General features: G+C 45.5%; 1 protein-coding gene across 2 annotated transcripts in view; it reads left to right on the top strand.

Annotated features, from left to right (window-relative positions):
- Window positions 1-25,275, top strand: part of RNF128 (ring finger protein 128) — a 69,502-nt gene that overhangs the window by 13,099 nt on the left and 31,128 nt on the right. Inside the window, exon 1 of one of the 2 annotated variants that reach the window (XM_050963705.1) lies at window positions 13,641-14,061. The exons of the other annotated variant lie outside the window; for it this stretch is intronic. Within the exon in view, the coding sequence (XP_050819662.1) occupies window positions 13,641-14,061 (421 nt within the window). Of the gene's footprint in view, window positions 1-13,640; window positions 14,062-25,275 lie in introns of those variants that run through there. 2 annotated transcript variants of the gene reach the window in all.

Genomic DNA, 25,275 nt, shown 5'->3' with positions numbered 1-25,275 from the left:
TGGTAGTATGTTTTAAAACACTTGCTTTCAGGATGAAAGTTCCCTTCTTCAGCTTTTAGCATTTTATATAAAAAAAATCTCAGGCCCACACTAGTGCTGAGCTACACCTATCGAAGTCCCTGCAGGTTTTCCATTGAAATCAGTTGCGATTTCACCAGGCATGAGGCAGTGCTGGGTTAGGCCATTTTGTATCATGGTAGTATTGCGATGTCTGCACTGAATTTGGCTATGCTTGTAGCTCCAGCTGCTCGTGTATCGGTGTGTCTGAATTGGCCCAAAGAGTGATCCCATTTTCTACCTTACTCATTTGTTCTCAAACCTCATTCATTTTTTCCCAAGGGCCCCCGGGTGCACTATTTTCTGAGGACACAATCAGATTTTCAGCACTTGATGCTCTTTAACGGCTGAACTCAGTGTCACAGATGTATTATATGGAAATTCTGGATCCCCAGACTGGGCAGGAACTTGCACAATCTGTTAGTAAAGAGGGAAGTAAACTGCACTGATTCAATCCCAATGAATGGAAAGTCCCCTACCACTGAGGAAAGACCCCAGTGAATCAATGGGCTTAGGCCTGATCCTCTGTGGTGCTGAGTGTCCCCAAATCTCAGTGAAGTCAAGAAGGATAGAGGACACTTAGTATGTTGCATGATCTGGCCCTCGTTAGCCACCTCTTTATAAGAGCTCCTATATGATTAGTTAGTTTGTGTTACATACATTTTTCTAGCTAGAGGCAGCTTATAGTTGGTGTCATGCATTCAGCTTCAGTTTAATTCACTTGCTTCTCCCAGTCATTCTGTGGATATTTTTATTGACTCAATCTCAAAGGAAGGAGTGGCAGAAAATGTAATCCCTTGAGGTCACTCATCTTGTAGAAGGGAGAAAGCGTGCTGGAGAAGTCACGTCCGTATACGACTGTAATGATCTCATACTGCACGTATGTCAGGGTGACAGAATGTTTAAAACACATTGCCTGGCCTGTAGCAGGCACTTCAAGAGCTGTCATAGCAAAGAGCTAAGCTAAACTCCCTTGGTATCTTAAGCCAAAACCACAGCTAAAAACAATGCTTGCTTTACTGGCATCTAGGACACTTGTGGAAATCTCATCGTCATGTGGCAAGAGCGGAGCAAAACTAATTGCATAGAAATCATCTTCACCAGAGCAAGCTGCCTGCCCATCCCCATTCAGCAGCAGCAGACTAATTCTGGTCCTGCTGCTGCTGCTAACCACACCACCACCCCTTACAGTATTTGGTGACACCCCAGAATGCACTGGGGTAATGGAAAACCTAAATTAGAGTCCTGCAGTCAGCGCAAACATGGAATCTTAGCCTGCCTTTTAATTGTATAGATGGTGGAAAGCTGGTTAAATGACGACACAGCTGCGGGTGAAAGTATGGAATTGTTGTGGCACTACTGATTCTCTCTGACTCCTTGTGATATTGTTGCAGCTGTTATACCATGCCGTGTTCCGGTTTTAGACAATGGGAGAAAATGCTCCCATTCCCCCCCTACAGATTGGTGCAACTCCTATTGTCTGTTAGCAAGAGTCTTTTGCAGTGTTTGTTCCTGGATGTTTATCTCATTTCTTCAGTCCTAGGGTTTCATTTCTGACTATAATTTTGAACATTGCGGGGTTGTTGTTTTTTTCATTGTTAAAAGTTATTCAGTGGAGAGGGGCTAAGGCTGCAAGTAACGGATCCAGAGCTGCTGGTCTCATAAAAGTGGTCTCATAAAATTTTGGCCTAAAGCAGCGCATCATGAATAGGGTGGATTCAGATCTGGGTATTTGAACTGCTCTGAAGTTTGAAGAGGTTTAGAACTAGATTTAAGGTTTTTGTTCTATCTAGGATCTATTGATAAGAACATCAAGCTGGTCCATAGTAATGCTTGTTACAACACAAACTACAGGTTTGCAAATGATGACATAGTCAAATCCATACAACAAATATCAGGAAGAATTCACCAAAATAGGCTGCTCTGACATTAGTGCCATCATTATTTGGCAAGCACATATTACACATTGGAAAAAAAAAAGGGGGCTTAAATATTTACTTCAGTAAGATAATGCTTCAGATAAAGAGTGTGGATGAAATTCCAGCCTCCTAGTCAGCCAATGGCAAAACTCCCATTGACTTCAATGCAGCCAGGATTTCACTTTGTTTAACTGAAAGTCAAAGCATGCTTTATAAAACCTCTCAATGACTTACTCCAAAAAAAAAAAGAGGGGGGAGGAAAGTTACACAGACTAAATCCTTCACTTAATAAATCTTACAAAGAACTCAAACAACTACAGAGCTAGGACAAAAGCCCTTCTATAGCACACTGAACCAGCTTTAAACCAATCTTGGAGGGAGGTCTGGAGAGTGAATGGACTTCTGAACACTACCAGTAATTGCTTGCCACATCGTTTTTGCTTATGCAATGGTAAAATGGAATACTGCATTTCTACAGTGCCTTTCCTCTAAGCAGCTCAAAGCTTTTGCAACAAAGCATCACAACTCTCTTGTATTAGTTACCTCCGTATGTAAGGATTACTGGACCCATTTTGCAGATGAGTAAACTGTGGCACCAAAAGGTTATGATTCTTGTCCAAGATCACAGTCAGGAGTTCCAGTCCACTACTCTAGCTACTAGACAAGCTCCCTCTAACATGTAAAATGGTCATTTCTGTGGAAAGGGAAATAGTACCAAAGAACCGCTTTAAAGTACTGCAGAGGTCTCGGCTACTACTTTGGGCAGTTATCCTTTTTATTGGTTGTGGATCGATGGTAACTGGGCTGAGGATCAATGTAGAGACTGTTTTCCTAAGTTACAAAAGGGGAGTATGTGGGGGGGGTCACACCTTAGTAAGGTTTCAGATCTGTTTTATTAATGCATCATCATGGAAAGAGAATTAATTCAGCATGAAATGAGTACAGGAAGGTTTCTAACATTTAGGTATGTAACTTTTTTTAAGTTATCAATTTAAATCATGCATTATGTTTTTATAATTTTAGCTGCTAGAAATATGGCCTTCTGTGCCCTGATACTGTTTTCCTTGCACAAGCAAACGAGGGTGAAAGACTTGATTCTCCACTCTGTTACACCAGTATCATGGAGTGGAGAATCAGCCCAGTAGGAGTTTTGGCTGTACACGTAATGCAGAATCAGGCTGCTGGTGCATAGCAATGTTGACTCTCTAAGTTCCAAGCAGCGCTGAGATCCTCCAACAAATACTGCTTAGGACTGAATGTTATCAGCTTCAGTATTCCGTCCCCTTTTTCCAGCGCAAATCATCCCTGAGCTGAAATATGTTCCCCACACAATATGAACAAACTTTCTATTACCCTGCCCTTTTGAAGTCAGGGGAATTTTGCCTGAGCAGAGAGTGAATCACTTGGCCCCAAGTAAAATAAATGTTTGTGAAATATCTGTAATCGTAGCCATAAAGACTATCTTACAGAGCACATGCTGCAGAGCTCAAGTTACAGTGCTGTACCTCAAGCCTGTGTTAGCTGGTAAAGGGGGGGTGGACTTCAGTCCCCTGTTCATACTATGCTGTTAAACCGATTTTAACAGCGTTAAATCAATTTAACGCTGCACCTGTCCACACTACACTGCTCTTTATATCGATTTAAAGGGCTCTTTAAATCGATTTCTGTACTCTTACAAAACGAGAGGAGTAACGCTAAAATCGATATTACTATATCGATTTAGGGTTAGTGTGGACGCAAATCGACATTATTGGCCTCATTCTTTTACAGTAGCTACCCACAGTGCACCGCTCCAGAAATCGACGCTAGCCTCGGACCATGGACGCACACCACCGAATTAATGTGCCTAGTGTGGACATGCACAATTGACTTTATAATATCTGTTTTATAAAATCGGTTTAAGCTAATTCGAATTTATCCTGTAGTGTAGACGTACCCATACGCTCCTTACTCTGTTGAGATTACCAATTGTACTGTGGATATTTGGCCACCAGGAGCCAGACTGAGACCACAAACTCATTTCACATAAAAATAATAGGAGTACTTGTGACACCTTAGAGACTAACGAATGTATTTGAGCCTAAGCTCAATTTAAGACAGTTTGTTAAGTATCTTCTCAAACTCTTAAAAGGGCTATCTTAATTATCACTACAAAAGGTTTTTTTCTTCTGCTGACAACAGTTCATCTTAATTAATTAGCCGCGTAGAGTTGATTGGGCAACTTCCACCTTTTCATGTTCTCTGTATGTATATATATCTCCTCACTATCTGTTCCATTCTATGCATCCGATGAAGTGGGCTGTAGCCCACGAAAGCTTACGCTCAAATAAATTTGTTAGTCTCTAAGGTGCCACACTTACTCCTGTTCCTTTGCGGATACAGACTAACACGGCTGCTACTCTGAAACCTGTCATTTCACAGAAGTTGCCAAAGAGCCATAACTTTGTTTAATACCAACCTGAGCAAGTTTTGAACTGGTGTCCTACAAGTAAAGGGTACAATAGCCTACTGCCAGTTTCCAGAGCCATCCAGTCCCTGCTAAAATTCCCTCCCAACTTCCTGCTGTATTTCACAAGAACTTTGTTCACACACAATAATAACATTGACTAAAATAACATTAAAAGCTGGATTTAATCAATCATCTAGTCACATGATCACATTTTCAGAATCATATTAAAAATTGATATAAGGGGTGCTTTTAATACAACTGAGTGTGGACCAAAACATCAGATCCAAACTCCTCAGAGCCAAGTTTTGTAGCTGGTTCCTATCATTATGAAATACCCAAATCTGATTATTCCTAAAACTTGGAAAAAGTCTGGATCTCTTAGTGTTCTTTCTTAAGCCCCTGTCAGATTTTCTAATCTTTATGAGCAGATCTTTGCTCCCAGGTGGAACTGATTGCAGGATCGGGCCTGGGCATGTTGATTACCTTCATATAGACTATTCCTTTTATCTGAAATTTTAATTTTGAAATAATTGATCTGCTTTAATTGGAATAAATTGCCTGGAGAAGTTGTGGATTCTCCATCCTTGGAGATTTTTAAGAGCAGATTAGACAAACACCTGTCAGGGATGCGGGTTCTCAACCTTTTTCTTTCTAAGGCTCCCTCAATATGCTATAAAAACTCCATGGTCCACCTGTCCCACAACAAATGTTTTTCTTCATATGAAATCCAGGGCTGGCATGAGGAGGTAGCAAGCAGGACAACTGCCTGGGCCTCAAGCCACAGGGGGCCCTATGAAGCTAAGTTGCTCAGGCTTTGGCTTCAGGCACAGGTGATGGGGCTCAGAGACCCGGGCTTCTGCCCCACATGATGGGACTTTGGCTTTCCAACCTGGGCCCCAGCAAGTCTAATGCTGGCCCTGCTTAGCGGACCCCCTGAAACCTGCTGTAAACCCCCTCAGAGGGCCCCAGACCCCTGTATTGAGAGCTGCTGATCTAGAGTCATGCCTTGAGTGTAGGGGACTGAACTAGAAGACGTCTCAAGGTCCCTTCCAGTCCTACAATTCAATGATTCTGTGCTTTCATGTGTAATAAGAAATTAGACATTTGGTTAGCATAGTTTAGAAGAAATGGAGAAAAGTGAGCTTCGAGTGTTCCTTGATCTTTAGGACAATATTCAGCTTCTCTATATAGACATATAAGAGGGCTTTAGTACCTATGCTGTTCACTACCCTTTCACCACCATCAACGAAAAAGGTTGTCTAGTCTTGCTATGGGTCTAAACCAAACCAAGCCAGCCAGCCACACTGGTGTGTGACAAAGCCAGTGAACAATGTCACACACAATCATATATATAGGATGCTCTAGGTCACAGACTCATTCGTTTGGCAGAAATATGTGTCAGCCAGAAGTGACCAGGGTATTTTTGCGCATTGAATCATACTTTCTGTTTTTCAACTGCAGGTTTCCCCTCACCCTGACCTGCCTAGTATCCGTGCATCAAAATATTATAAAAATCTGTAAATCCTCATGTTTTTCTTTAACCACATACAAACCACTGAATTCCTTACCAGGAGAAGAGTGTAACTGTGGATATGTCTACGCTATGGGATTATTCCGATTTTACAAAAACCGTTTTTTAAAAACAGATTTTATAAAGTCGAGTGCAAGCAGGCACACTAAGCACATTAATTCGGCCGTGTGCGTCCATGTACCAAGGCTAGCGTCGATTTCTGGAGCGTTGCACTGTGGGTAGTTATCCTGTAGTTGTCCCATAGTTCCTGCAGTCTCCCCCCACCTATTGGAATTCTCGGTTGAGATCCCAATGCATGATGGTGCAAAAACAGTGTCGCCGGTGATTCTGGCTAAATGTTGTCACTCCATCCTTCCTCCATGAAAGCAACGGCAGACAATCATTTCGCGCCCTTTTGCCCCTGGATTGCCCTGGATAGCATGGCAACCATGGAGCCTATTTTGCCTTTTGTCACTGTCACCGTACGTGTACTGGATGCTGCTGACAGAGGCGGTACTGCAGTGCTACACAGCAGCATTCATTTGCCTTTGCAAGGTAGCAGAGATGGTTACCATCCCTATTGCACTGTCTGCCATTGTAAATTGGTGATGAGATGATGGTGATCAGTCATTTTGCACTGTTTGCAATTGGAAATTGGCGATGATGGTTATCAATCCTTTTGTACCGTTTGCTGCTGTCATGGGTGCTCCTGGCTGGCCTCGCTGAGGTCGGCCGGAGGCGCATGAACAAAAATGGGAATGACTCCCTGGATCATTCCCTTCTTTATGTTTTGTCTAAAAATAGAGTCAGTCCTGCCTAGAATATGGGGCAAGTGTACTAAAGAACTAGAAAGCACAGCCGCTCCGTGTCAGAGCCCCAGAGATCCCACAGAAATGATGAGCTGCATGCCATTCTAGGGGGTGCCCCTGCAACAACCTCACCCGTTGCTTCCCTCTTCCCCCAACCCTCCTGGACTACCGTGGCAGTGTCCCCCCATTTGTGTGATGAAGTAATAAAGAATGCAGGAATAACAAACACTGACTTTTTGCGAGATAAAATGAGGGGGAGGCAGCCTCCAGCTGCTATGATAGTCCAGGCAGGACATTAAAGGGTGTGGGGGAGAGAAGCGCAGCATCGCTGCTATGGTAGTCCAGGGAGGGTAGAATCTTTCTTTAGACATGAAAGGGGGTGGGAGGGGCTGATGGAGCTCAGCCTCCAGCTGCTATGATGAGGACGATTACCAAGCCTTTTGTACCATCTGCCGGGAATGACCAGGAATCATTCCCATTTTTACCCAGGTGCCCCCGGCCGACCTCACCGAGGCCAGCCAGGAGCACTCACGGGATGATGAGAATGGTTTTCCACCATTTTGCACCATCTGCCATCAGGAAAGGAAGGGGAGGGGATGCTGCTGTTCAGCTCTGCAGCACCACGTCTACCAGCAGCATGCAGTAGACATACGGTGACATTGAAAAAAGGTGAGAAATGATTTTTTTCCCTTTTCTTTCACAGGGGGGAGGAGGTTAAATTGACGAGATATCCCTGAACCACCCCAGACAATGTTTTTGACCCTTCAGGCACTGGGAGCTCAGCCAAGAATGCAAATGCTTTTCGGAGACTGCGGGGACTGTGGGATATCTGGAGTCCTCAGTACCCCCTGCCTCCCTCCATGAGCGTCCATTTGACTCTTTGGCTTTCTGTTACACAGCACTGTGCTGAGTCCCTGCTGTGGCCTCTGTCTATCATAGCCTGGAGATTTTTTTAAAATGCTTTGTCATTTCATCTTCTGTAACGGAGCTCTGATAGAACAGATTTGTCTCCTCATACAGCGATCAGATCCAGGATCTCCTGTACGGTCCATGCTGGAGCTCTTTTTGGATTTGGGACTGCATTGCCACCCGTGCTGATCAAAGCTCCACTCTAGGCAAACAGGAAATGAAATTCAAAAGTTCACGGGGCTTTTCCTGTCAACCTGGCCAGTGCATCTGAGTTCAGATTGCTTTCCAGAGCGGTCACAACGGTGCACTGTGAGATACCACCCGGAGGCCAATACAGTCGATTTGCGGCCACACTAATCCTAATCGACATGGCAATACCGATTTCAGCGCTACTCTTCTCGTCAGGGAGGAGTACAGAAATCAGTTTAAAGAGCCCTTTATATCGATATAAAGGGCTTCGTTGTGTGGACGGGTGCAGGGTTAATTCGGTTTAATGCTGCTAAACTTGGTTTAAACACGTAGTGTAGACCAGGCCTTAGTTAAGATTTAGCCCACAATCCTGCAAACTCCTTGAATAAAAGAATAAAATGAGTAGTGTCATTGGGGTAAATTCTGGCCCAATTGAATTCAATGCTAAAACTCATGGGAGCCAGGATTCAATCCATTGACTTCATTGAGACTATGTGCTTAAAGTTAAGCATGTACTTAAGCACACAGTGTCAGCAAGGTGACAAGGTATGGTGAAGAGTTTTGTTTTAAAGGGACACTGTTAACTTAAAAATCACCCTTCTATCTCATAGACTCATAGACTCTAGGACTGGAAGGGACCTCTCTATTTTCTTTACCTGCTGTTGTAATATTAAGATCACAAGTGGAACAGATCAGAGAAGGCAGGGGGAGGGGGGAGAATTCTCTCTATACTTTTCAGTTTGTTTGCTTTGTGTATTTGACAGCACTTTTTGTAGAGTGAATTTCACTATTTCTGCTGTATGGCCAATCAGTTTCCCTTGTTGCTTGTGTGAGTATTTTGCATAGAAACAAGGAAGAAAAAAATTTTTTTAAATAACAAAATGTTACTGTAAAACCACTGGAAGTGTCAGGGGATTCAGAGACAGGTGTAATACCTGATGTTATTTTTAACTCTCATTTTTTTGGGAGGAGGAGGAAGGAGTTAACTGATTACCTTTCCATTTGACAGTGTCCCTTTAAGCCAATTTCATAAGGTTTGCAGAACAAGCTAACCGTTATTTCGCTGTATCTTACTCCCGGTCCTGGAGCACTGAATGCAGCAAATAAATTAGAGCACCACAGAAATATTGACAACGTTGGAATGGTTTCTGGATGGAAATGATCAGCTTTTATGCAAGGGTGGGGTTAGACAAGTATGCTGTGTTCTGGGAAGGGTGGACCAATTTGTTCAGTCAGTCATCAAAGGAAAGAAACAAGAGCTGTGTATATATGTGTGTGTCACAAGCCTCATGTTAATTTAGTAACAAGAGATTGTTTGCATTATGATTGTTACAGGTTCTGTTAATTAGGAACTACAGCTGTTTGGGACATAAAATTAAAATTTACTAAACATTGCATAAGGTACATGCAATATATATATTTTTAATTCTGTAGTATGTCCTTCTTCTGAATCTTCCCTTCTCAGCTGAAGGCATTTTGAATTTTTCCCCTGATGCCATGAAACAACAGGTGTGAGTCTTCACTGCCTGACAGTTCGGGTGTTTTTGAAAATCCCACCCAGTGTTGGCCAAACTCTGATTCTACTGAATCCACCGTTTATGTAGTTACTCACATCTGTGTAAAGTGATGATAAAACACTCCCAAACCCAGGGCCTGATCCTGAAAACTTGAACATGAATATCTTTACTCGTGTGAGTAATTACACTGTATCCATTGGGACAATTCACATGTCAAAATTACTCACGTGTGTTTGCAGGATTTTCATGAGTATAAATGATTCCACAAGGTGCAAGGCAGTGGAAAAGCAGGCTCAATGAGCCCATTCCTGGTTTATTAGAATTAATGAGAGTTTTATCATTAGCTACAGTGGTTCAGGTTCAGCCCAAACTCTATAATTAAAGAACAAATCGAATACACTCTTCCACATTTTAAAGGTTTCCTACTTGATCATCTTTGGAGAAATGTCTGTGCATTCTTATTTACAGTGTGTATCTTTACAAATATGTGCCTCTCACCAAGTCTTTGGGCACACGTTCTCTGTATATGAACAATAATTTCCAAGGTAAGACCTTGATCCTGCAAACTAATCTGCATAGGGGACTTGTATGCATGTGAAGCCCCATTAACTTCAGTGAGGCTTCACATGCACAGGCACAAGGGTCCATTTGCATGGAGCAGCTTGCAGGATCCAGGCCTAATATATTGACAATTATCAATGAAAATGAATTCCCCTCCACCCTCACCTCCCCAGTCACTTTAAGACCTAATTCTGCAAGTTTCTTAGCCCATCAATGGGACTCCTTAAGATCCCAACCCTTCACACACTTTGGCACATGGGACCAGTGGAACAACTCACGTGCTTAAAGTTGAATACATGTGTAAATCTGAGGATTTGGGCCCATGTGACTATGAACTGGCAGGATAAGGCCCTTATAGTAACAGAACCAGAAAGTAATATACTAACTACAGAGAAACAAACAAAAGGCACATGAATTTGCATTGCAAGTTATGTGCCATATAAATCAAATACAAATAATGTAGGAACTAATAGCTGAAGCGATGGTTTTCTGTAGAATATTAAGACAGAGCACAATAAGCAGTGAGTGGACATTGTTTACACAGTGCAAATACATAATTAATAATAGAGAGCATTTATATGGCACTTTATGTTTACCGAGTGCACTGCAAACAGCTCTGTAATGCAAAGCAGAATGGGCATGTGGATAAACACTGTGTGCCTGGTTGCAGCAATGACAGTGTAGAATGATCTGGCACTGTTCCACAGCACTGGTTAAGATGGTGGGGGAATCCCCCCAGGAGAGAAACCCCTGTGGCTGTTCCCTGTGCTGCTGCTGTATCCCTGATGGGGGGCAGTTGGGAAGTCTCATGGGGAGAGGCCCCTGCTGCTCTCTTCCTGGTTGGGGAGAACCCCACAAGGATTCCTCATGTTGGGGGATTCCAGGGGCTGTTGCTTGACCTTTCTTGGGATATGACCATGGAGAAGTGTGTCTGGGTGAGAGGGTGCTCCAGAACTGTTTTTCCCCCTAGCTATTAGGGGGATCCCTAAGGGAGGAGCCCTTTTAACAAGTTTCAGTGCTGCTTCCTGCTAACTATTTGTGTGGGGGGGTGGGGTTTCCCATGCTGGAAAAGGGTCTCAGTGCTCCTGCCTCCCAACTGGCAGGGAGGTGTCTGTTGGGGGGTGGGGCAGTGTAGTGGTCTCGGCCAGAGAGAGGGTGCCTGTGTTGGTGGGGTCCCAATGCAGCCCCCACCACCACTCCCTGGATGATGGGAGGATATCTGTGGAGGAAGGATCCCAGTGCAGCCTCCTCCCGAGAAGTGGGTGTCTATGGCTGATGGTCCTCCTTGATGCAGCCCCTTGGCTGATAGGGGGAGAGGGTGTTTGGCAGAGGGATCCCGGTGCAGCCCCCCTGCACCCTAGGATGAGGGGGGTGTCTGTGGAAGAGAGGTATTGGTACAGCTCCCCCCCCCCGCCAGTCATGGGGTGTCTGTGGCAGACAGGTAGTGGTACAGCCCCCCCAATGATAGGGTGTCTGTGGCGGAGGGGATCAGTGCAGCCCCCCACAGATGATGGGGTGTCTGTGTTGGAGGGGTATTGGCACAGTCTCACACACCCCTGGTAATGGGGTATCTGTGGTGAAGGGATATTGGTACAGTCTTGCACCCCCTGATGGTGGGGTAGCAGTTCAGCCCCCCAGGTATTTGTGGCAGAGGGGGATCAGTGTAGTCCACCCCTGCAGTGATGGGGTGTGTGTGGCAGGGGGGTATCAGTGTGGTCCCCCCCTCCCGCGGCGATGGAATGTCTGGGTGGACGGGGACCAGTGTAGAGCCCCCTGCACTGATGGAGTGTCTGGGTGGAGGGGTAGAGCTGCAGGGTTCCCCTCCCCCGTGTCTGTGGCGGAGGGTTATAGCTACAGGGCCACCCCCACGTGTCTGTGGCGGAGGGTTATAGCTGCAGGGCCACTCCCACGTGTCTGTGGAGAAGGGGTATCAGGGCAGCCCCCCCCCGTGTCTGAGGCGGAGGGGTATCAGGGCAGCCCCCCCCCGTGTCTGAGGCGGAGGGGTATCAGGGCTGCCCCCCCCAGTGTCTGGGGCGGAGGGGTATCAGGGCAGCCCCCCTGTGTCTGGGACGGAGGGGTATCAGGGCTGCCCCCCCCCGTGTCTGAGGCGGAGGGGTATCAGGGCTGCCCCCCCCAGTGTCTGGGGCGGAGGGGTATCAGGGCAGCCCCCCTGTGTCTGGGACGGAGGGGTATCAGGGCTGCCCCCCCCCCGTGTCTGAGGCGGAGGGGTATCAGGGCTGCCCCCCCCAGTGTCTGGGGCGGAGGGGTATCAGAGCTGCCCCCCCCCGTGTCTGGGGCGGAGGGGTATCAGGGCTGCCCCCCCCGTGTCTGGGGCGGAGGGGTATCGGGGTAGCCGCCCCCCCCCAGTGTCTGTAGCGGAGGGGTAACAGAGCTGCCCTCCCCCGTGTCTGGGGCGGAGGGGTATCAGGGAAGCCCCCCTCCCCCCGTGTCTGTGGCGGAGGGGTATCGGGGTAGCCGCTCCCCCCCCCCCCCCGTCTGTGGCGGAGGAGTATAGCTGTAGGGTCCCCCCCGTGTCTGAGGCGGAGAGGTATCAGGGCTGGCCCCCCAGTGTCTGGGGCGGAGGGGTATCGGGGTAGCCCCCCTGTGTCTGGGACGGAGGGGTATCAGGGCAGCCCCCCCCAGTGTCTGGGGCGGAGGGGTATCAGAGCTGCCCCCCCGTGTCTGGGACGGAGGGGTATGGGGTAGCCGCCCCCCCGCCCAGTGTCTGTAGCGGAGGGGTAACAGAGCTGCCCTCCCCCCCCCCCCGTGTCTGAGGCGGAGGAGTATCAGAGCTGCCCCCCGTGTCTGTGGCGGAGGGGTATCAGGGCTTTCCCCCCCCCCAGTGTCTGGGGAGGAGGGGTATCAGGGCAGCCCCCCTGTGTCTGGGACGGAGGGGTATCGGGGTAGCCGCCCCCCCAGTGTCTGTAGCAGAGAGGTATCAGAGCTGCCCCCCCCCCGTGTCTGTGGCGGAGGGGTATCGGGGTAGCCCCCCTGTGTCTGGGACGGAGGGGTATCAGGGCAGCCCCCCCCCAGTGTCTGGGGCGGAGGAGTATCAGAGCTGCCCCCCCCGTGCCTGTGGCGGAGGGGTATCAGGGTAGCCGCTCCCCCCCCCCCGTGTCTGTGGCGGAGGGGTATCAGGGTAGCCGCTCCCCCCCCCAGTGTCTGCGGCGGAGGGGTATCAGAGCTGCCCGCCCGTGTCTGGGACGGAGGGGTATCGGGGTAGCCACTCCCCCCCCCGTGTCTGTGGCGGAGGGGTATCAGGGCAGCCCCCCCCAGTGTCTGGGGCGGAGGGGTATCAGAGCTGCCCCCCTGTGTCTGAGGCGGAGGGGTATCAGGGCTGCCCCCCCCAGTGTCTGGGGCGGAGGGGTATCAGGGCAGCCCCCCTGTGTCTCGGACGGAGGGGTATCGGGGTAGCCGCCCCCCCTGTGTCTGGGACGGAGGGGTATCAGAGCTGCCCCCCCCCCCCGTGCCTGTGGCGGAAGGGTATCGGGGTAGCCGCTCCCCCCCCCCCGTGTCTGCGGACGGAGGAGTATCAGGGCAGCCCCCCGAGCCAGCGGCGGGCGTTTGTCTGCTGCTCTCCGACCTAGTACATCCCCGCGGGGGCGGAGGCGAGGCGAGGCGGGGCCAGCCCGCCCCTGCCGCGGGGGCGGGCCCGGCGGCGCAGTGAGGTGCTGAGATCCTGGGCGCGCGGCGGCTCAGTGGCTGTGGCTCGCGGGTGACATGCCGTCCTCGGCCGCGCTGCTGGCGCTGGGCGCGCTGCTGTGGCTGGGCTCACAGCCCCCGGGCCGGGCGGCCGCCGCTCAGGCCATGTGGACCGCCTGGCTGAACGTGTCGTGGCGGGAGCCCGGCGGCGGGAACCGCAGTGGCTGGAACGCGAGCGAGAGCGGCCTCTTCGGGCAGGACTCGCCGCTGCAGCGGGCGGCCGGGCTGCTGGTGCAGCCCGACAGCCTCAACGCCTGCAGCCCGCGCACCAACTTCAGCGAGGCGGGCGCCGGCCAGGCTTGGCTCGCCCTCATCCAGCGCGGCGGCGGCTGCACCTTCGCTGACAAGATCCGCCGGGCGGCGGAGCGCGGCGCGGCGGGGGCCGTGATCTACAACTACCGGGGCACGGGCAACGAGGTGCTGCCGATGTCGCACGCGGGTGAGTGACGCGCGGGCTTCGGCCCCTGCAGGGAAAGGGGAGGGTCCCCCTCGATGTCTGGGGCGGGGGGATCGTCCCCTCGTCAGCCCGCAGACTGGTATCCCCTGGTGCGCTGCACACTCCCACCGCTGGCATCTAGGGCACCGCTCCCGGTCCGTCCCCGGGCTGGGCTCTGCTCCCCGGGTTCTGGCCGGGCTTCCTTATCGCATGCTGCTGGCCTGGAGCTTCGGGCAAACCCTGTGCCAGACTTCCCTGGAGCTCCCGTGGAGGGGGCCGATGGCTTCCCCTTTCACCAGGCAGCGCTAGGTCTCCACGGGCTGAGCGTCGGTGCTGCATTTTGGGATTCACGCCTTGCACCCGACGAGGGCGTGGTGCTGAGCAGGTGTAGGGCAGTGGGGCCTTTGACCCCGCTGGCTTGCAAGCTGAATGCATGTGGCTAAGCAGGCAGCAGAACTGCTGTTGCTGTAATATTGAGTAGACAACTGGTCATGTAGAGTGAACTGCCTTCATTAAAGCTCGGCTTTTTCTCCCCAAGAGCGAGGTCCTCAGTAGTTTCTCCAAGGTCTGAACAGAGGGAGTTTGCCACATGCCAATGGGAAGGAGAATCCACTCAGCAGCAGTGTGTGCAGGGAGTCAAAAGGGCAGTAAGTGGATTCTAAGGATTGGCAGGATATGGAGCAGGGGTGGAGTTTGGGAAAACTTGGGAGGCAAGGAGGAGCGTGACCTTGATATAGAGAGGCTAAGAGTCATTGTAGAGACTAAAGTAAGGTTGACAGGAAGGCTGTCTTCCTGGGAGCTATGGCTTGGACTGAAAGTGAAAAAATGAGTGGGACAAGCCAGACATATGGGGGGATGGACTATTGTCTCAGCAGTAAGAAAGGAAGAGATTTGGGGGACAACATAGGGAGTAGGAATTCTGAGGGTTGGATGGCGGGGAGGAGACCGAGGGGTAAATTAATGATGGTCAGATGTTGCCAAGAATGCAAGCTTAGAGTGGTGGTGGTGATGTAAGGGAGAAAAGGAGGAAGCTGGAGAGACGGTTAACTAGTATTCTAGCTCTTGATTTTGAAAATGATCTTCTGAACACAAACTGATCCAGTCCTGAGTCTCCGAATGGCTCCAGTGCTTACTGCTCAGAACTTTCCAAAGCTGTAGCAGAGTGAAAATGAACAGAAAGCACTTGGTTTTCAGCTGGGTGTTGGCCAGGGACAGATGGCATCTTTAATCTGGCTAGTTTAGTCCCCTCAAGTGACTTTGATCTAAAATACCTTGATTTTGATCTTCAAAAGACAGGAAATTCTCATGCTTACATGCCTGTTACTCTTTCCTGAACTCATTCCAATGTATCAGCCTAAACATAGCTTGCCGTTCAAGGCATTTTGTTGAATTTCTGGTTGAATACATATCAGTGTTAAATACATAAGGGGACCAATCAGGAGACAAGATACTTTCAAATCTTGGTGGAGGGAAGCCTTTGTTTGTTAACCCTTTACAGGTAAATGAAACATTAACCCTTAATTATCTGTTTATAACAGCAATAGCAGCTTAAAACTGAGCAGGTTGCTGCCTGAGTTCTCTGGGCTGGGAGAGCTGTGCATTGTCATATGGCAGCATGTGTTCAGACATATGGACTGGGGGTGGGAATTGTTTGGTTCTTTTTGCTACTAATCTAGTTAACTGTGCTCAGATTCTGCTTTTCAGTCAGTCTACATAGGGGCAGAGAGAGAGGCTGATATCTCCTCCAGACATTTCTATTTTTAGTCACAGTTTTCCCTGTATCCCACACAACAATGAACTCTGTATGGAATTAGTATGGATCCCAGCCTTTGATCTTCATGTGAATTCATTTTACGCCTCACAACTTGTTGCTTGGCAGGTTGAGTGGTGTTTCCATTACAAGTATCGGGCCTTTTTAAAGCAGATTTACCTTCTGCAGAAGTTGGTGGCATGGGTTCCTTCCACTTGCCACAGAAAGTTTCCTATTTGCCACTGGTGAGTGGGTTTTTCCCCCCAAATCCCTTATTTTTCAAATGAAGACTTAACAGTTCGATAGTCATGGTAATACAGTCAGCTAAAATTTCTTGGGAAGATATCTTAAGTTTGAGGACCAGAGTGGACATTAAGACTCTAGTAATGGAAAAAGTAGATGCTTCAAAGGAAGTTCTTTTCAGAACCTAATATTGTAAAGTGTTAACTAAGCTAGCAAACTGAAACAAAAAGAGGGTGGCTTAAAACAAGACCTGAGAAACACCTGGTGAAAATGAGGAAATATTATTTCTTCACTTTTCAAGTGTTAAGGATAAATGGCATTTGTGTGGCTTTTTCCTGTCTACTTTTCATAAAGCACTCTTGGCATTTCAGTCTTCCAAGTTCCTGGACTTAGAGAAGATAAATACATGCATCCTGCTTTTTATCCCCTACCATCTATAGATGAAGTTGGGGTGTGTAGAGAGTGTGTGCGCATGTGCAGGTAGCTGTTTAACTCAACAAATACACTGGTGACCCAGGGTTTTCCAAAGATCCTCTTAAGAATCTTCTTGGTACACCCAGAATCCACATAAACATCTATGACATGAAGAGTTAAAGGCAGTGTTCTAGCTGTGTTGGTTCCAGGGTGTTAGAGAGATGAGGTGGGTGAGGAGATGATGATGATGTTTTTTTTTTTAAATAGATACCTTTAGTAAACTCTGTGGCATCAACTTTAAGTAGCTCTTACAATCAGTTAGGAAGTGTTGAGGACAGAGTGATAGCAGTTCTATGAAAACTAATTGCTACCAGTAATAAAGGTAGCATATACTTAGTGCAAAACATGACTCATGTTTTGTGCTGATTCCCTTCTGAAAAGAAACTACATTGGAGAGAACCCATGGCTTGCCTTCAGGGCTTTCTCCAAACAAGCATGCCTCTTTTGTAACTACTTAAATGCCGGAGGATGGCACTTCTGCAAAACTGTCTTATTGATACAACATCATGGGAGTGCAGGGTAAAAGCTTCAAAAACACCAGACCCTGCCTAAGGAACTTAGTCTTTTTGTTGGTTCTGGACAGCATGTTAAGTCTTGTGTTGTAGTTAGTGCTTTTTTTAAACCCCATGGGATTCTCGCCAGAAATGAAGTGCATGGGCAATCACTTTACACTTTCCTCCTGCGTCATGTCTGTGGTTGTTTATGTGAACAAGGAGTAATCTTCTCTCATTTCAAGATGTATGTTGCCATTTGAGAATGGTGGATGTGTTAAATATATACAACATCACTCTTTTCTCTTGAAGATGTCTGGTTTCTTTGACAGAGCTTCCCAGAAAGGAGCTTTGCTGCCATGTGACTGGATATCTACTTAATGCCTATTCATGCTAATATCTATCAAGGGCTTTGCATGGAGCCTTTTAAAAAGACTGTGTAAAAGACTAATGTGACCCAAACAGACTTGTCTGAGCATGAGCTTAAGCACAGTAATGTTTTAGGCAATGTTCTTAAGACTGGCCATAAATAGAGTAGCAGTCATTAACAGATCACCCTTAGTTTGGAATCTACTTATATCTGTAGCCAGATGTGTTAAGAGAAGATAGTGAAGAATGATTAACATGAACTTACAGAGATATGATGATATGATTATGGCATAACTATGATGTATTTTATACAAGATGGGTCATGTAAGATGTCATTAGGTTATAATTTACTCAAAATTACTAAAATTAAGTGGCAGGTGTGGATGAAAGTGAAATAAGGTGTAGATGGGAAATAAGGAGAACTGTTTGCTATTCGATCACTGTACATGTAACGTAACAACAAAACATGGAATTTGTGCACTTTCTAGTTCTTGAAATGAAGCATCCCAACAATGTGCCTGGATTCTGACCTGAAGGGATTGTCATTAGGATTGAAAAGAGAATTTTGGTTCTTCAGTACCCGCACCTCAAACATTTGTTCACCTAGATCACTGAACAGATCAGAGAGTAGCTACTTTTTATCACTGCTGACCTCTAGAACCAGTGTCCTAGGGATAGGAGCATCTCTTTATTAATCTGTTTAGCCTACCAGTCCCGTCCATGGCATATTTTTCTTAAAATCCCAGTAGAAGGAGACGTGGTTAGCTTAATTGAACAAGCTGTTGTTCTCCATGGTGTGTGCTGTGCTTGAAAGTTCTCCCTCCCCTTTGCCCCTTGGGTATAGTTTTGAGTTTTAGGCCCAGGGACTCATACCACAATTGTTCAAGGTGTGATGGTGATCCAGCATGATTCATTATGTGCCCTGGGGTATATTGAAAGTTCCTGTTCTATTTTTTCTCTATGTTTGGGCTTGGCAGTTCTAAACCAGTGGATTCCAATCTTTTTGTCTGAAGCTGTCTCTCTGTAATTGCCTTATGGTATCTCATAAATCCTTGCTCTGTGTCATGACAATTGGAGTAGGTAATCTGTGGTGCTGCCATTCTCTCTTCTTGTGTTCTTTTTCTGATTTTTGTCTCCTATTTCTCACTGTTTCTACTTCATTACCTATCCTGAGTCTTCTGATCTCTTCTCTCTCCCTACTCTCCAGTGTGAGATCCCCTGCTGTGTTTTCTGTTAGCTGACTTCCAACTGCTGTATTTCCTGTGTCTCGGCCCCCTGAGAGTGCTGGCCTTCTCTTCTCTTCCTAACTACCCTGCTTGCAGGGGACATTGAATGTCTGGCCCTGGCAGAGGGTAGAAATGCAAAGGAAGTGGTGCATGGAGCTGTGGTGATTCTGTGCAGTTCAGTGAAACTGTTGGCAAGGCAACAGAAGAAGCAGTGTCTTCTGCCAAGAAGGAGATGGCAATGTATCACTGTTTGTTCTTTGGGGAAGCAGTAGCAGGAAAGTAAATGGGAAGTGAAGTTAAGATATTAAAATGCGGTTCTTTTTCTAAAATATATATATATAATCTTAATAGTTCTCACCCCTGTGTGTAGTCAGTCCTGTCTGCTTACTTGGGGGATGACTCTGCAACTGTTAGCGCTTTACAGCAGTACATGGAAGGAACTCGATTCTGTTCCTCCTACTGCATCACTAACAGAATAATTTTGAGTTCAGTCAGCTATCTATCCATGCCTACTAAAGATCCTGTGGGCACAATCTGACCCATAGAAACTCTTTATTACAGGTGGTGATGCTTGGGAAGGAAAGAAACCAGTTTGACTCTTATTCCAGGCTCAGCTTCTGGGTCTGACAATTGGAAAAAATACATGTAAATGGAGCAAGCATATTTCATATGGAATCGCTGCTAACCTGAGCATGGACCCTGTAATGCAATATCTGGAATCACACTTGGAACAAGAAGACAGACTGAAACAAGGAGGGAAAAACATGTACAGAAATAGCTTGCTCACTAACTCCAAGGCCTTGGCTATCCTAGGATTTTTACCTCATAATTTCCCACCATGTGTATCACTAGTGTGACCCCTCCAGAGGGAGTAACAGTGGGAATCCTAGTGTAGAGATTACCAGGATTTTGCCTACTATCATCTGGGGCTTCTCCAAAGGTCAGCTTTGTGCAAGTGAACTTTCAGCTCATTGTTTGTTGAAACCTAAATAAATGGTAAGTTGAAGTGCAGCTTCATGATATTTGAAACGAAAATCTCACATATTCTGATTTGATTCTAAATTTATTGTAGGCATGCATGGAATAGAGTATTGCAGACAGCACTTCTGGGAAGATGTTGGTGCAGGGCAGTAATGCAGCCACATTGAGGGAGAATTGGAGCAGACGAGGGGAATAGATTTCAGCTGAGGAAATTATGGTAAAAACAGGTGGGGCTGAAATTAGATACTGTTGCTGACACAAGAATATGCAAACTGTCTTCCTGTCCACTAAGAGGTTATGGATGGAAGCTTTCATGTACTGCCAGAGAAAGAACAAAAGCCTCTTGGATGGACTTGCACTTGTGTAATGTAAAATATTTAGACTCTTCTCTCCTTCACAGAATCTCTGTTGCCACAAAACTTTCCAACTTCTAATGTAGACTTATCTTCTAGACGTGCAATAAATGACTGTATTTTTTCCCATTGATTATCAAACTTATCTTTTGAGGTAGCATTCTTATTTAGAGGTTCAAACATTCCTGTACATTTAAGTAACACTTATTTTTAATCATTTCACTTTAAGAGGCTTGCATTATTTAATTACTGTACACACATTGAGAGGGCCAGATTAATTCTGTTTTGTTTGCATCGGTCCTATGTCTAGAAATTAATGGTGCATCAATTTGTCAATTACCATTTTAAATACACACAATACAAAAATAGCCAAATCAGATAGATATAATATCCTACCTAATACCTTATCTAAAATGTCAAGGATTAATGGAGTCTGATGTCGTATATTTATTTAGTAACTTTGTAAGCATTGTATCTTATCAACAAATAAACTTCAGTTTTAATTATACTAATTTCAAGATGATGGTACCTTTCTGTGGCAGGCTGAACATGGTTTCAAAGTACAATATTATTGGCTGGTAATTGCTGACCTCTGTAACTTTTATATTGCCTTCAGAAGCAAACATGTGATTGGGGAAAGATTGAAACAGAGCAAGACTGAAGTACATAAAGTGAGTTCAGTTAGCTTTCAAGGAGTCTTTAATAGACTTGAGAGAACCAGAATGTTAAGTGGTTTTCCTGTCAGGGTACATTAATCGCTGTGGACATTCCTTAAGTGTTAAGAGTAATATGTCTTGAAGATCTGCAGAGAAAGTCCAATGTGGTGATTTTTTCAACTTCCTTCTTCAGTGCTCAGATCATGACTCTGCTGGCCTTGAATGACAGATCATCTGACTTTGTGAGTGCTATACCTGAGGGGGTCTGAGCAGACACTGGTGAAAAATAACCAACAAATGTATCGAGGAAAGTATGCTAGCCAAGCAGGAGTGTTGCTTTCATGAAGCACAAAAGTCAAGAGGCACAGTTTCTGGGGTATCCTGTATTAACAAACTAGGACTGTCAAGGTTCCTTCCCTGCTCTGAACTTTAGGGTACAGATGTGGGGACCTGCATGGACACTTCTAAGCTTAATTACCAGCTTAGATCTGGTGTCACTGCCACCATCCCCCAAGCACTACTTTTTTCCCTGGGCAGTTTTGAGGGACTTCACCAATTCCCTGGTGAACACAGATCCAAACCCCATGGATCTTAAAACAAGAAGAAATTAACCATCCCCCCTCCTTTCCCCCACCAATCCCTGATGAGTCCAGATCCAATCCCCTTGGATCTAAAAACAAGGAAAAATCAATCAGGTATTAAGAAAAAAGGCTTTTAATTAAAGAAAAGAAAGGTAAAAGAAAACCCTCTGGGAGAGATTAGCATACCGGCTGCTCTCACAGACAACAGGTTCAAAACACAGAGGATGTTCCCCTGGGCACAAATTTAGTTACACAAAAAAATACCCAAATACCTAATTTGATTATACCTCTAATTGCATAAGACAGGTTACAAAGAAATAAGCATAAACCTATTTATTCCTTTCTAAAACTTACTACTCTGATAAGAGGCTGGTTCATTGATCTTTTTCAATCCGGCTGAAACTCTAAAACAAAGGAAAAGCTTCCCCCCTCCCTTTTGAAACATCTTGTTCCCCCATTGGTTCCTCTAGTCAGGTGTCAGCTAAGCTAGGTGAACTTTTTAACCCTTTACAAGTAAAAGAGGCATTAACCCTTAACCATCTGTTTATGACAAGGACTAAAAAGGATCTGAGAGTCTCTAAACTTGGATCAGTATATGAAAAAGAAGGTGGTGAGGTTAAAACCTCTAATGCCAATAGTAAAACTTGTACTGAAGGGATTAATTGCAACCAGCAAAAACAGCATACCATCTCTTAAGTTAGAGGAAGCAGTAGTCAGCAAGAAGACTAGCTGTGTCCTGTTCAGACTTGTTAAGCAGCATGGTTTTTAGAAACAAGCAGTAAAGGAAACAAAACTCTAAAAGAGTAAAGGATTGAAATCAGTGGTAAGTATTATGATTGGTAAAAAACAGGCTACTTTAGGATATAACACTATTTGTGAATGGTAAACAAGCAATCCTTTGCTCCTTTTGAAAGAGAGCAGAATCATAGAAATGTAGGGCTGGAAGGGACCTCAAGATGTCATCTGGTCAACCCTCCAGGCTGAGGCAGGAGCAAGTATAATTATACCATCCTTGACTGGTGTTAGACTAAGCTGTTACTAAAAACCTTGGATGACAGGGATTCCACAACCTTCTGTGAAAGCCTGTTCAGTAACTAGTTATCGTTATAGTCTTTACTAATATCTTACCTAAATCTCCCTTGCTTCAGAGTAAGCTGATTACTACTTGTCCTGCCTTGAGTGAACATGGAGAACAATTGATTGCCATCCTCTTTATAATATATATGGAGATATATCTATCTCTTAGAACTGGAAGAGACCTTGAAAGGTCATCAAGCTCAGTCCCCTGCCTTCACTAGTAGGACCAAGTGATGCCCCAACAGGTTTTGTTTTTGTTTTTGCACCCCTAACTGGCCCCCTCAAGGATTGAATTTATAACCCTGGGTTGAGTAGGCCAATGCTCAAACCACAGAGCTGTCCCTCCCTCAGCTAACTAACATCTAGCCTTAACATATTGAAGACTATCAGGTCCCCCCTCGATCTTCTTTCTCAAGATAACATATCTAGTTTTTTAACCTTTTCTTATAGGTCAGGTTTTCTAAACCTTTTATCATTTTTGTTGCTCTCATCTGGACTCTCTCCAGTTTGTCCACATATTTCCTAAATTGTGGTGCCCAAAACGGCACAGTATTCCAGCTGAAGCCTCATCAAGGCCAAGCCTTACTTTCCATATCTTATATGACAGTCCTGTTAATATACGCCAAAATGATACTGGTCTTTCTTTCAACTGCATCACACTGTTGATTCATAGCCAAATTGTGATCCACTATACCTTGCAGATCCTTTTCAGCACTACCACTGCCTAGCCAGTTATTCCCCATTTTTATAGTTATTCCTTTTTTTAATTAAGTGTAGTACTTAGCACTTGTCTTTATTTCATCTTGCTGATTTCATACAATTTCTCCAATTTGTAAAGATTATTTAGAATTCTTATCCTGTCCTCTAAAGTGCTAGCAGTGCCTCCCAGCTTTCACCCGCAGATTTTATAAACATATTCTCTACTCCATTATCTAAGGTTTCAGAGTGACAGCCATGTTAGTCTGTATCCACAAGAAGAACAGGAGTACACCTCTACCCCGATATAATGCGACCCAATATAACACAAATTTGGATATAACACGGTAAAACAGTGCTCGCGGGGGGAGGGGGGCGCTGCACACTCCGGTGGATCAAAGCAAGTTTGATATAACACAGTTTCACCTAAACATGGTAAGATTTTTGGCTCCCGAGGACAGCGTTATATCGGTAGAGGTGTACTTGTGGCACCTTACTAATAAACATCTGATGAAGTGGGCTGTAGCCCACAAAAGCCTATACTCAAATAAATGTGTTAGTCTCTAAGGTGCCGCAAATTCTCCTGTTCTTTTTCCGTTATCTGAGATAGTAATGAAAATGTAGAATGGTACTGGACCCAGGACAGATGCCTATAGGACCTCACCAGATCTGTCCTCCCAATCTGATAGCAAACAATTGATAACTACTCTTCAAGTACGGTCTTTCAACCAGTTATGCACCCACATGAAGAATACCATGAAGACTGTCTATGGTGGAAAATGGAGTTGTCTGTCAATGTCACATGTGGCTATCCTCATCTGCCTCAGCCATGGCTTGATGTGGTTTCTTTGCATGGCTCTGTGCTCATACCAGACACAGCTGATTCAGAAAGAACACAACTGGATCCAGAACTCTTAAGTTCATCTCTGCACCAAGTAAAAGGCCACTTGTGAAAGTTTTCACTTTCTTGAGCTTGTAACTTATTGTGTCCACAAATAGCTGTCATATAAATAGTAATTACAACGTCTGAGCCAAGTACAGGATAAGGTGGCTTCTCCACAGCATGGGTGAGCCAAAGAGTTGCAGCTTCAATAGGTTATTAGCTCTCTGTTACAATGCAGTGCCTTGTGTTAGGGGAGTTTTCAGACTCTTGGAATGCACTGGTACTGCCCAAGGTGTGGTTATGGTGTACCAAAGCAATTATGTCTGACGCCATTGCTCTTTGGATTTACTAAACAGTTGCAATGACAAATCATTACATTTTTTTATTTCATCAAGTCAGTTACTATAAGTATTTACTAACCTAGTGGTCTTTCTTGCCAACTGCCTCGCATTGTTGGCTCATACCTTGCAAATCCTGCATGGCCTAACAGGTTGATAACATTGCATTTTGAACATGCCAGCAAGCAAACATTGTTTGACTGTAGTCAGAGACTTGGGGCGTCATTCCAGTAATGCATCTTTCAATTGAACCTGCATATTGTCTAGGGGCTGTAGGATATAGAGAAACTCACTGTGACAAAGCAATCTAAGAGTTGTCTCTGGCTGATAAGAACTTCTGGAGGTGTATGCCAGAGAGGATTAAAGAGAATTCAGTTACTGTACTGGTAGAAAACAACAAAAGTGATTTGTTACTTGTAGTGAAATTTTTTAATTGCATCTCTGAAGAGGTACATGGGAAACAATTTCACTTATTTCTGTGAGTCCTGGATAATATTTAGGTTGCATGAAAGCTTGATCCAGTAACTGAAATATATACAGCACATCACAGTACAATGTCAGGAAGAAATATTGGTGGTGGTGAACTTAATCTCATTTGAACAGAATAAATAGTATATTTTACAAAGCCAAAACTACTAACAGTTACTGAATAAGGTTAGTGAAGAGCTTTCAGAAAGGAGTATTGAGTATTCAACAGGCTCCGTGAACTTGGTTTCTCCAGAGGATTTTTATATGCTGTTCACTAGACAGGAAAGGCAATGCTTTAACCTTGTAAATTTCACTGAAGAAAAGGCAATGAGCTGTCTGTAGAACATCCTGTCTTCAGATTTTGAAATCTCCAGCTAAAATACCACACTAACAATGCAGTAAAGGCTGACATTTTAAACATCATTAAATGTTAGGCCCTGGCTCTTCGTGTCAAGCTATAGTAACATTTATATTTACCTACCATTGAGGGACAAGATATTTTTGTTAATTGTGAGATTCATCTCACAAGTGATCACTTATAATTCAGTTTAATCAAATCTAAGAAATAGAACTGGAGACTATGGAAAATCACAGAACATGACGTATCCCCTTCTGTCTCTTCTGAATGCTT

Source organism: Gopherus flavomarginatus, chromosome 8 (genome assembly GCF_025201925.1).
Source record: "Gopherus flavomarginatus isolate rGopFla2 chromosome 8, rGopFla2.mat.asm, whole genome shotgun sequence".
Lineage (NCBI taxonomy): Eukaryota > Metazoa > Chordata > Testudines > Testudinidae > Gopherus > Gopherus flavomarginatus.
The sequence above is the reverse complement of the archived record's forward strand: the minus strand, read 5'-3'. Positions and strand labels throughout refer to the sequence as shown.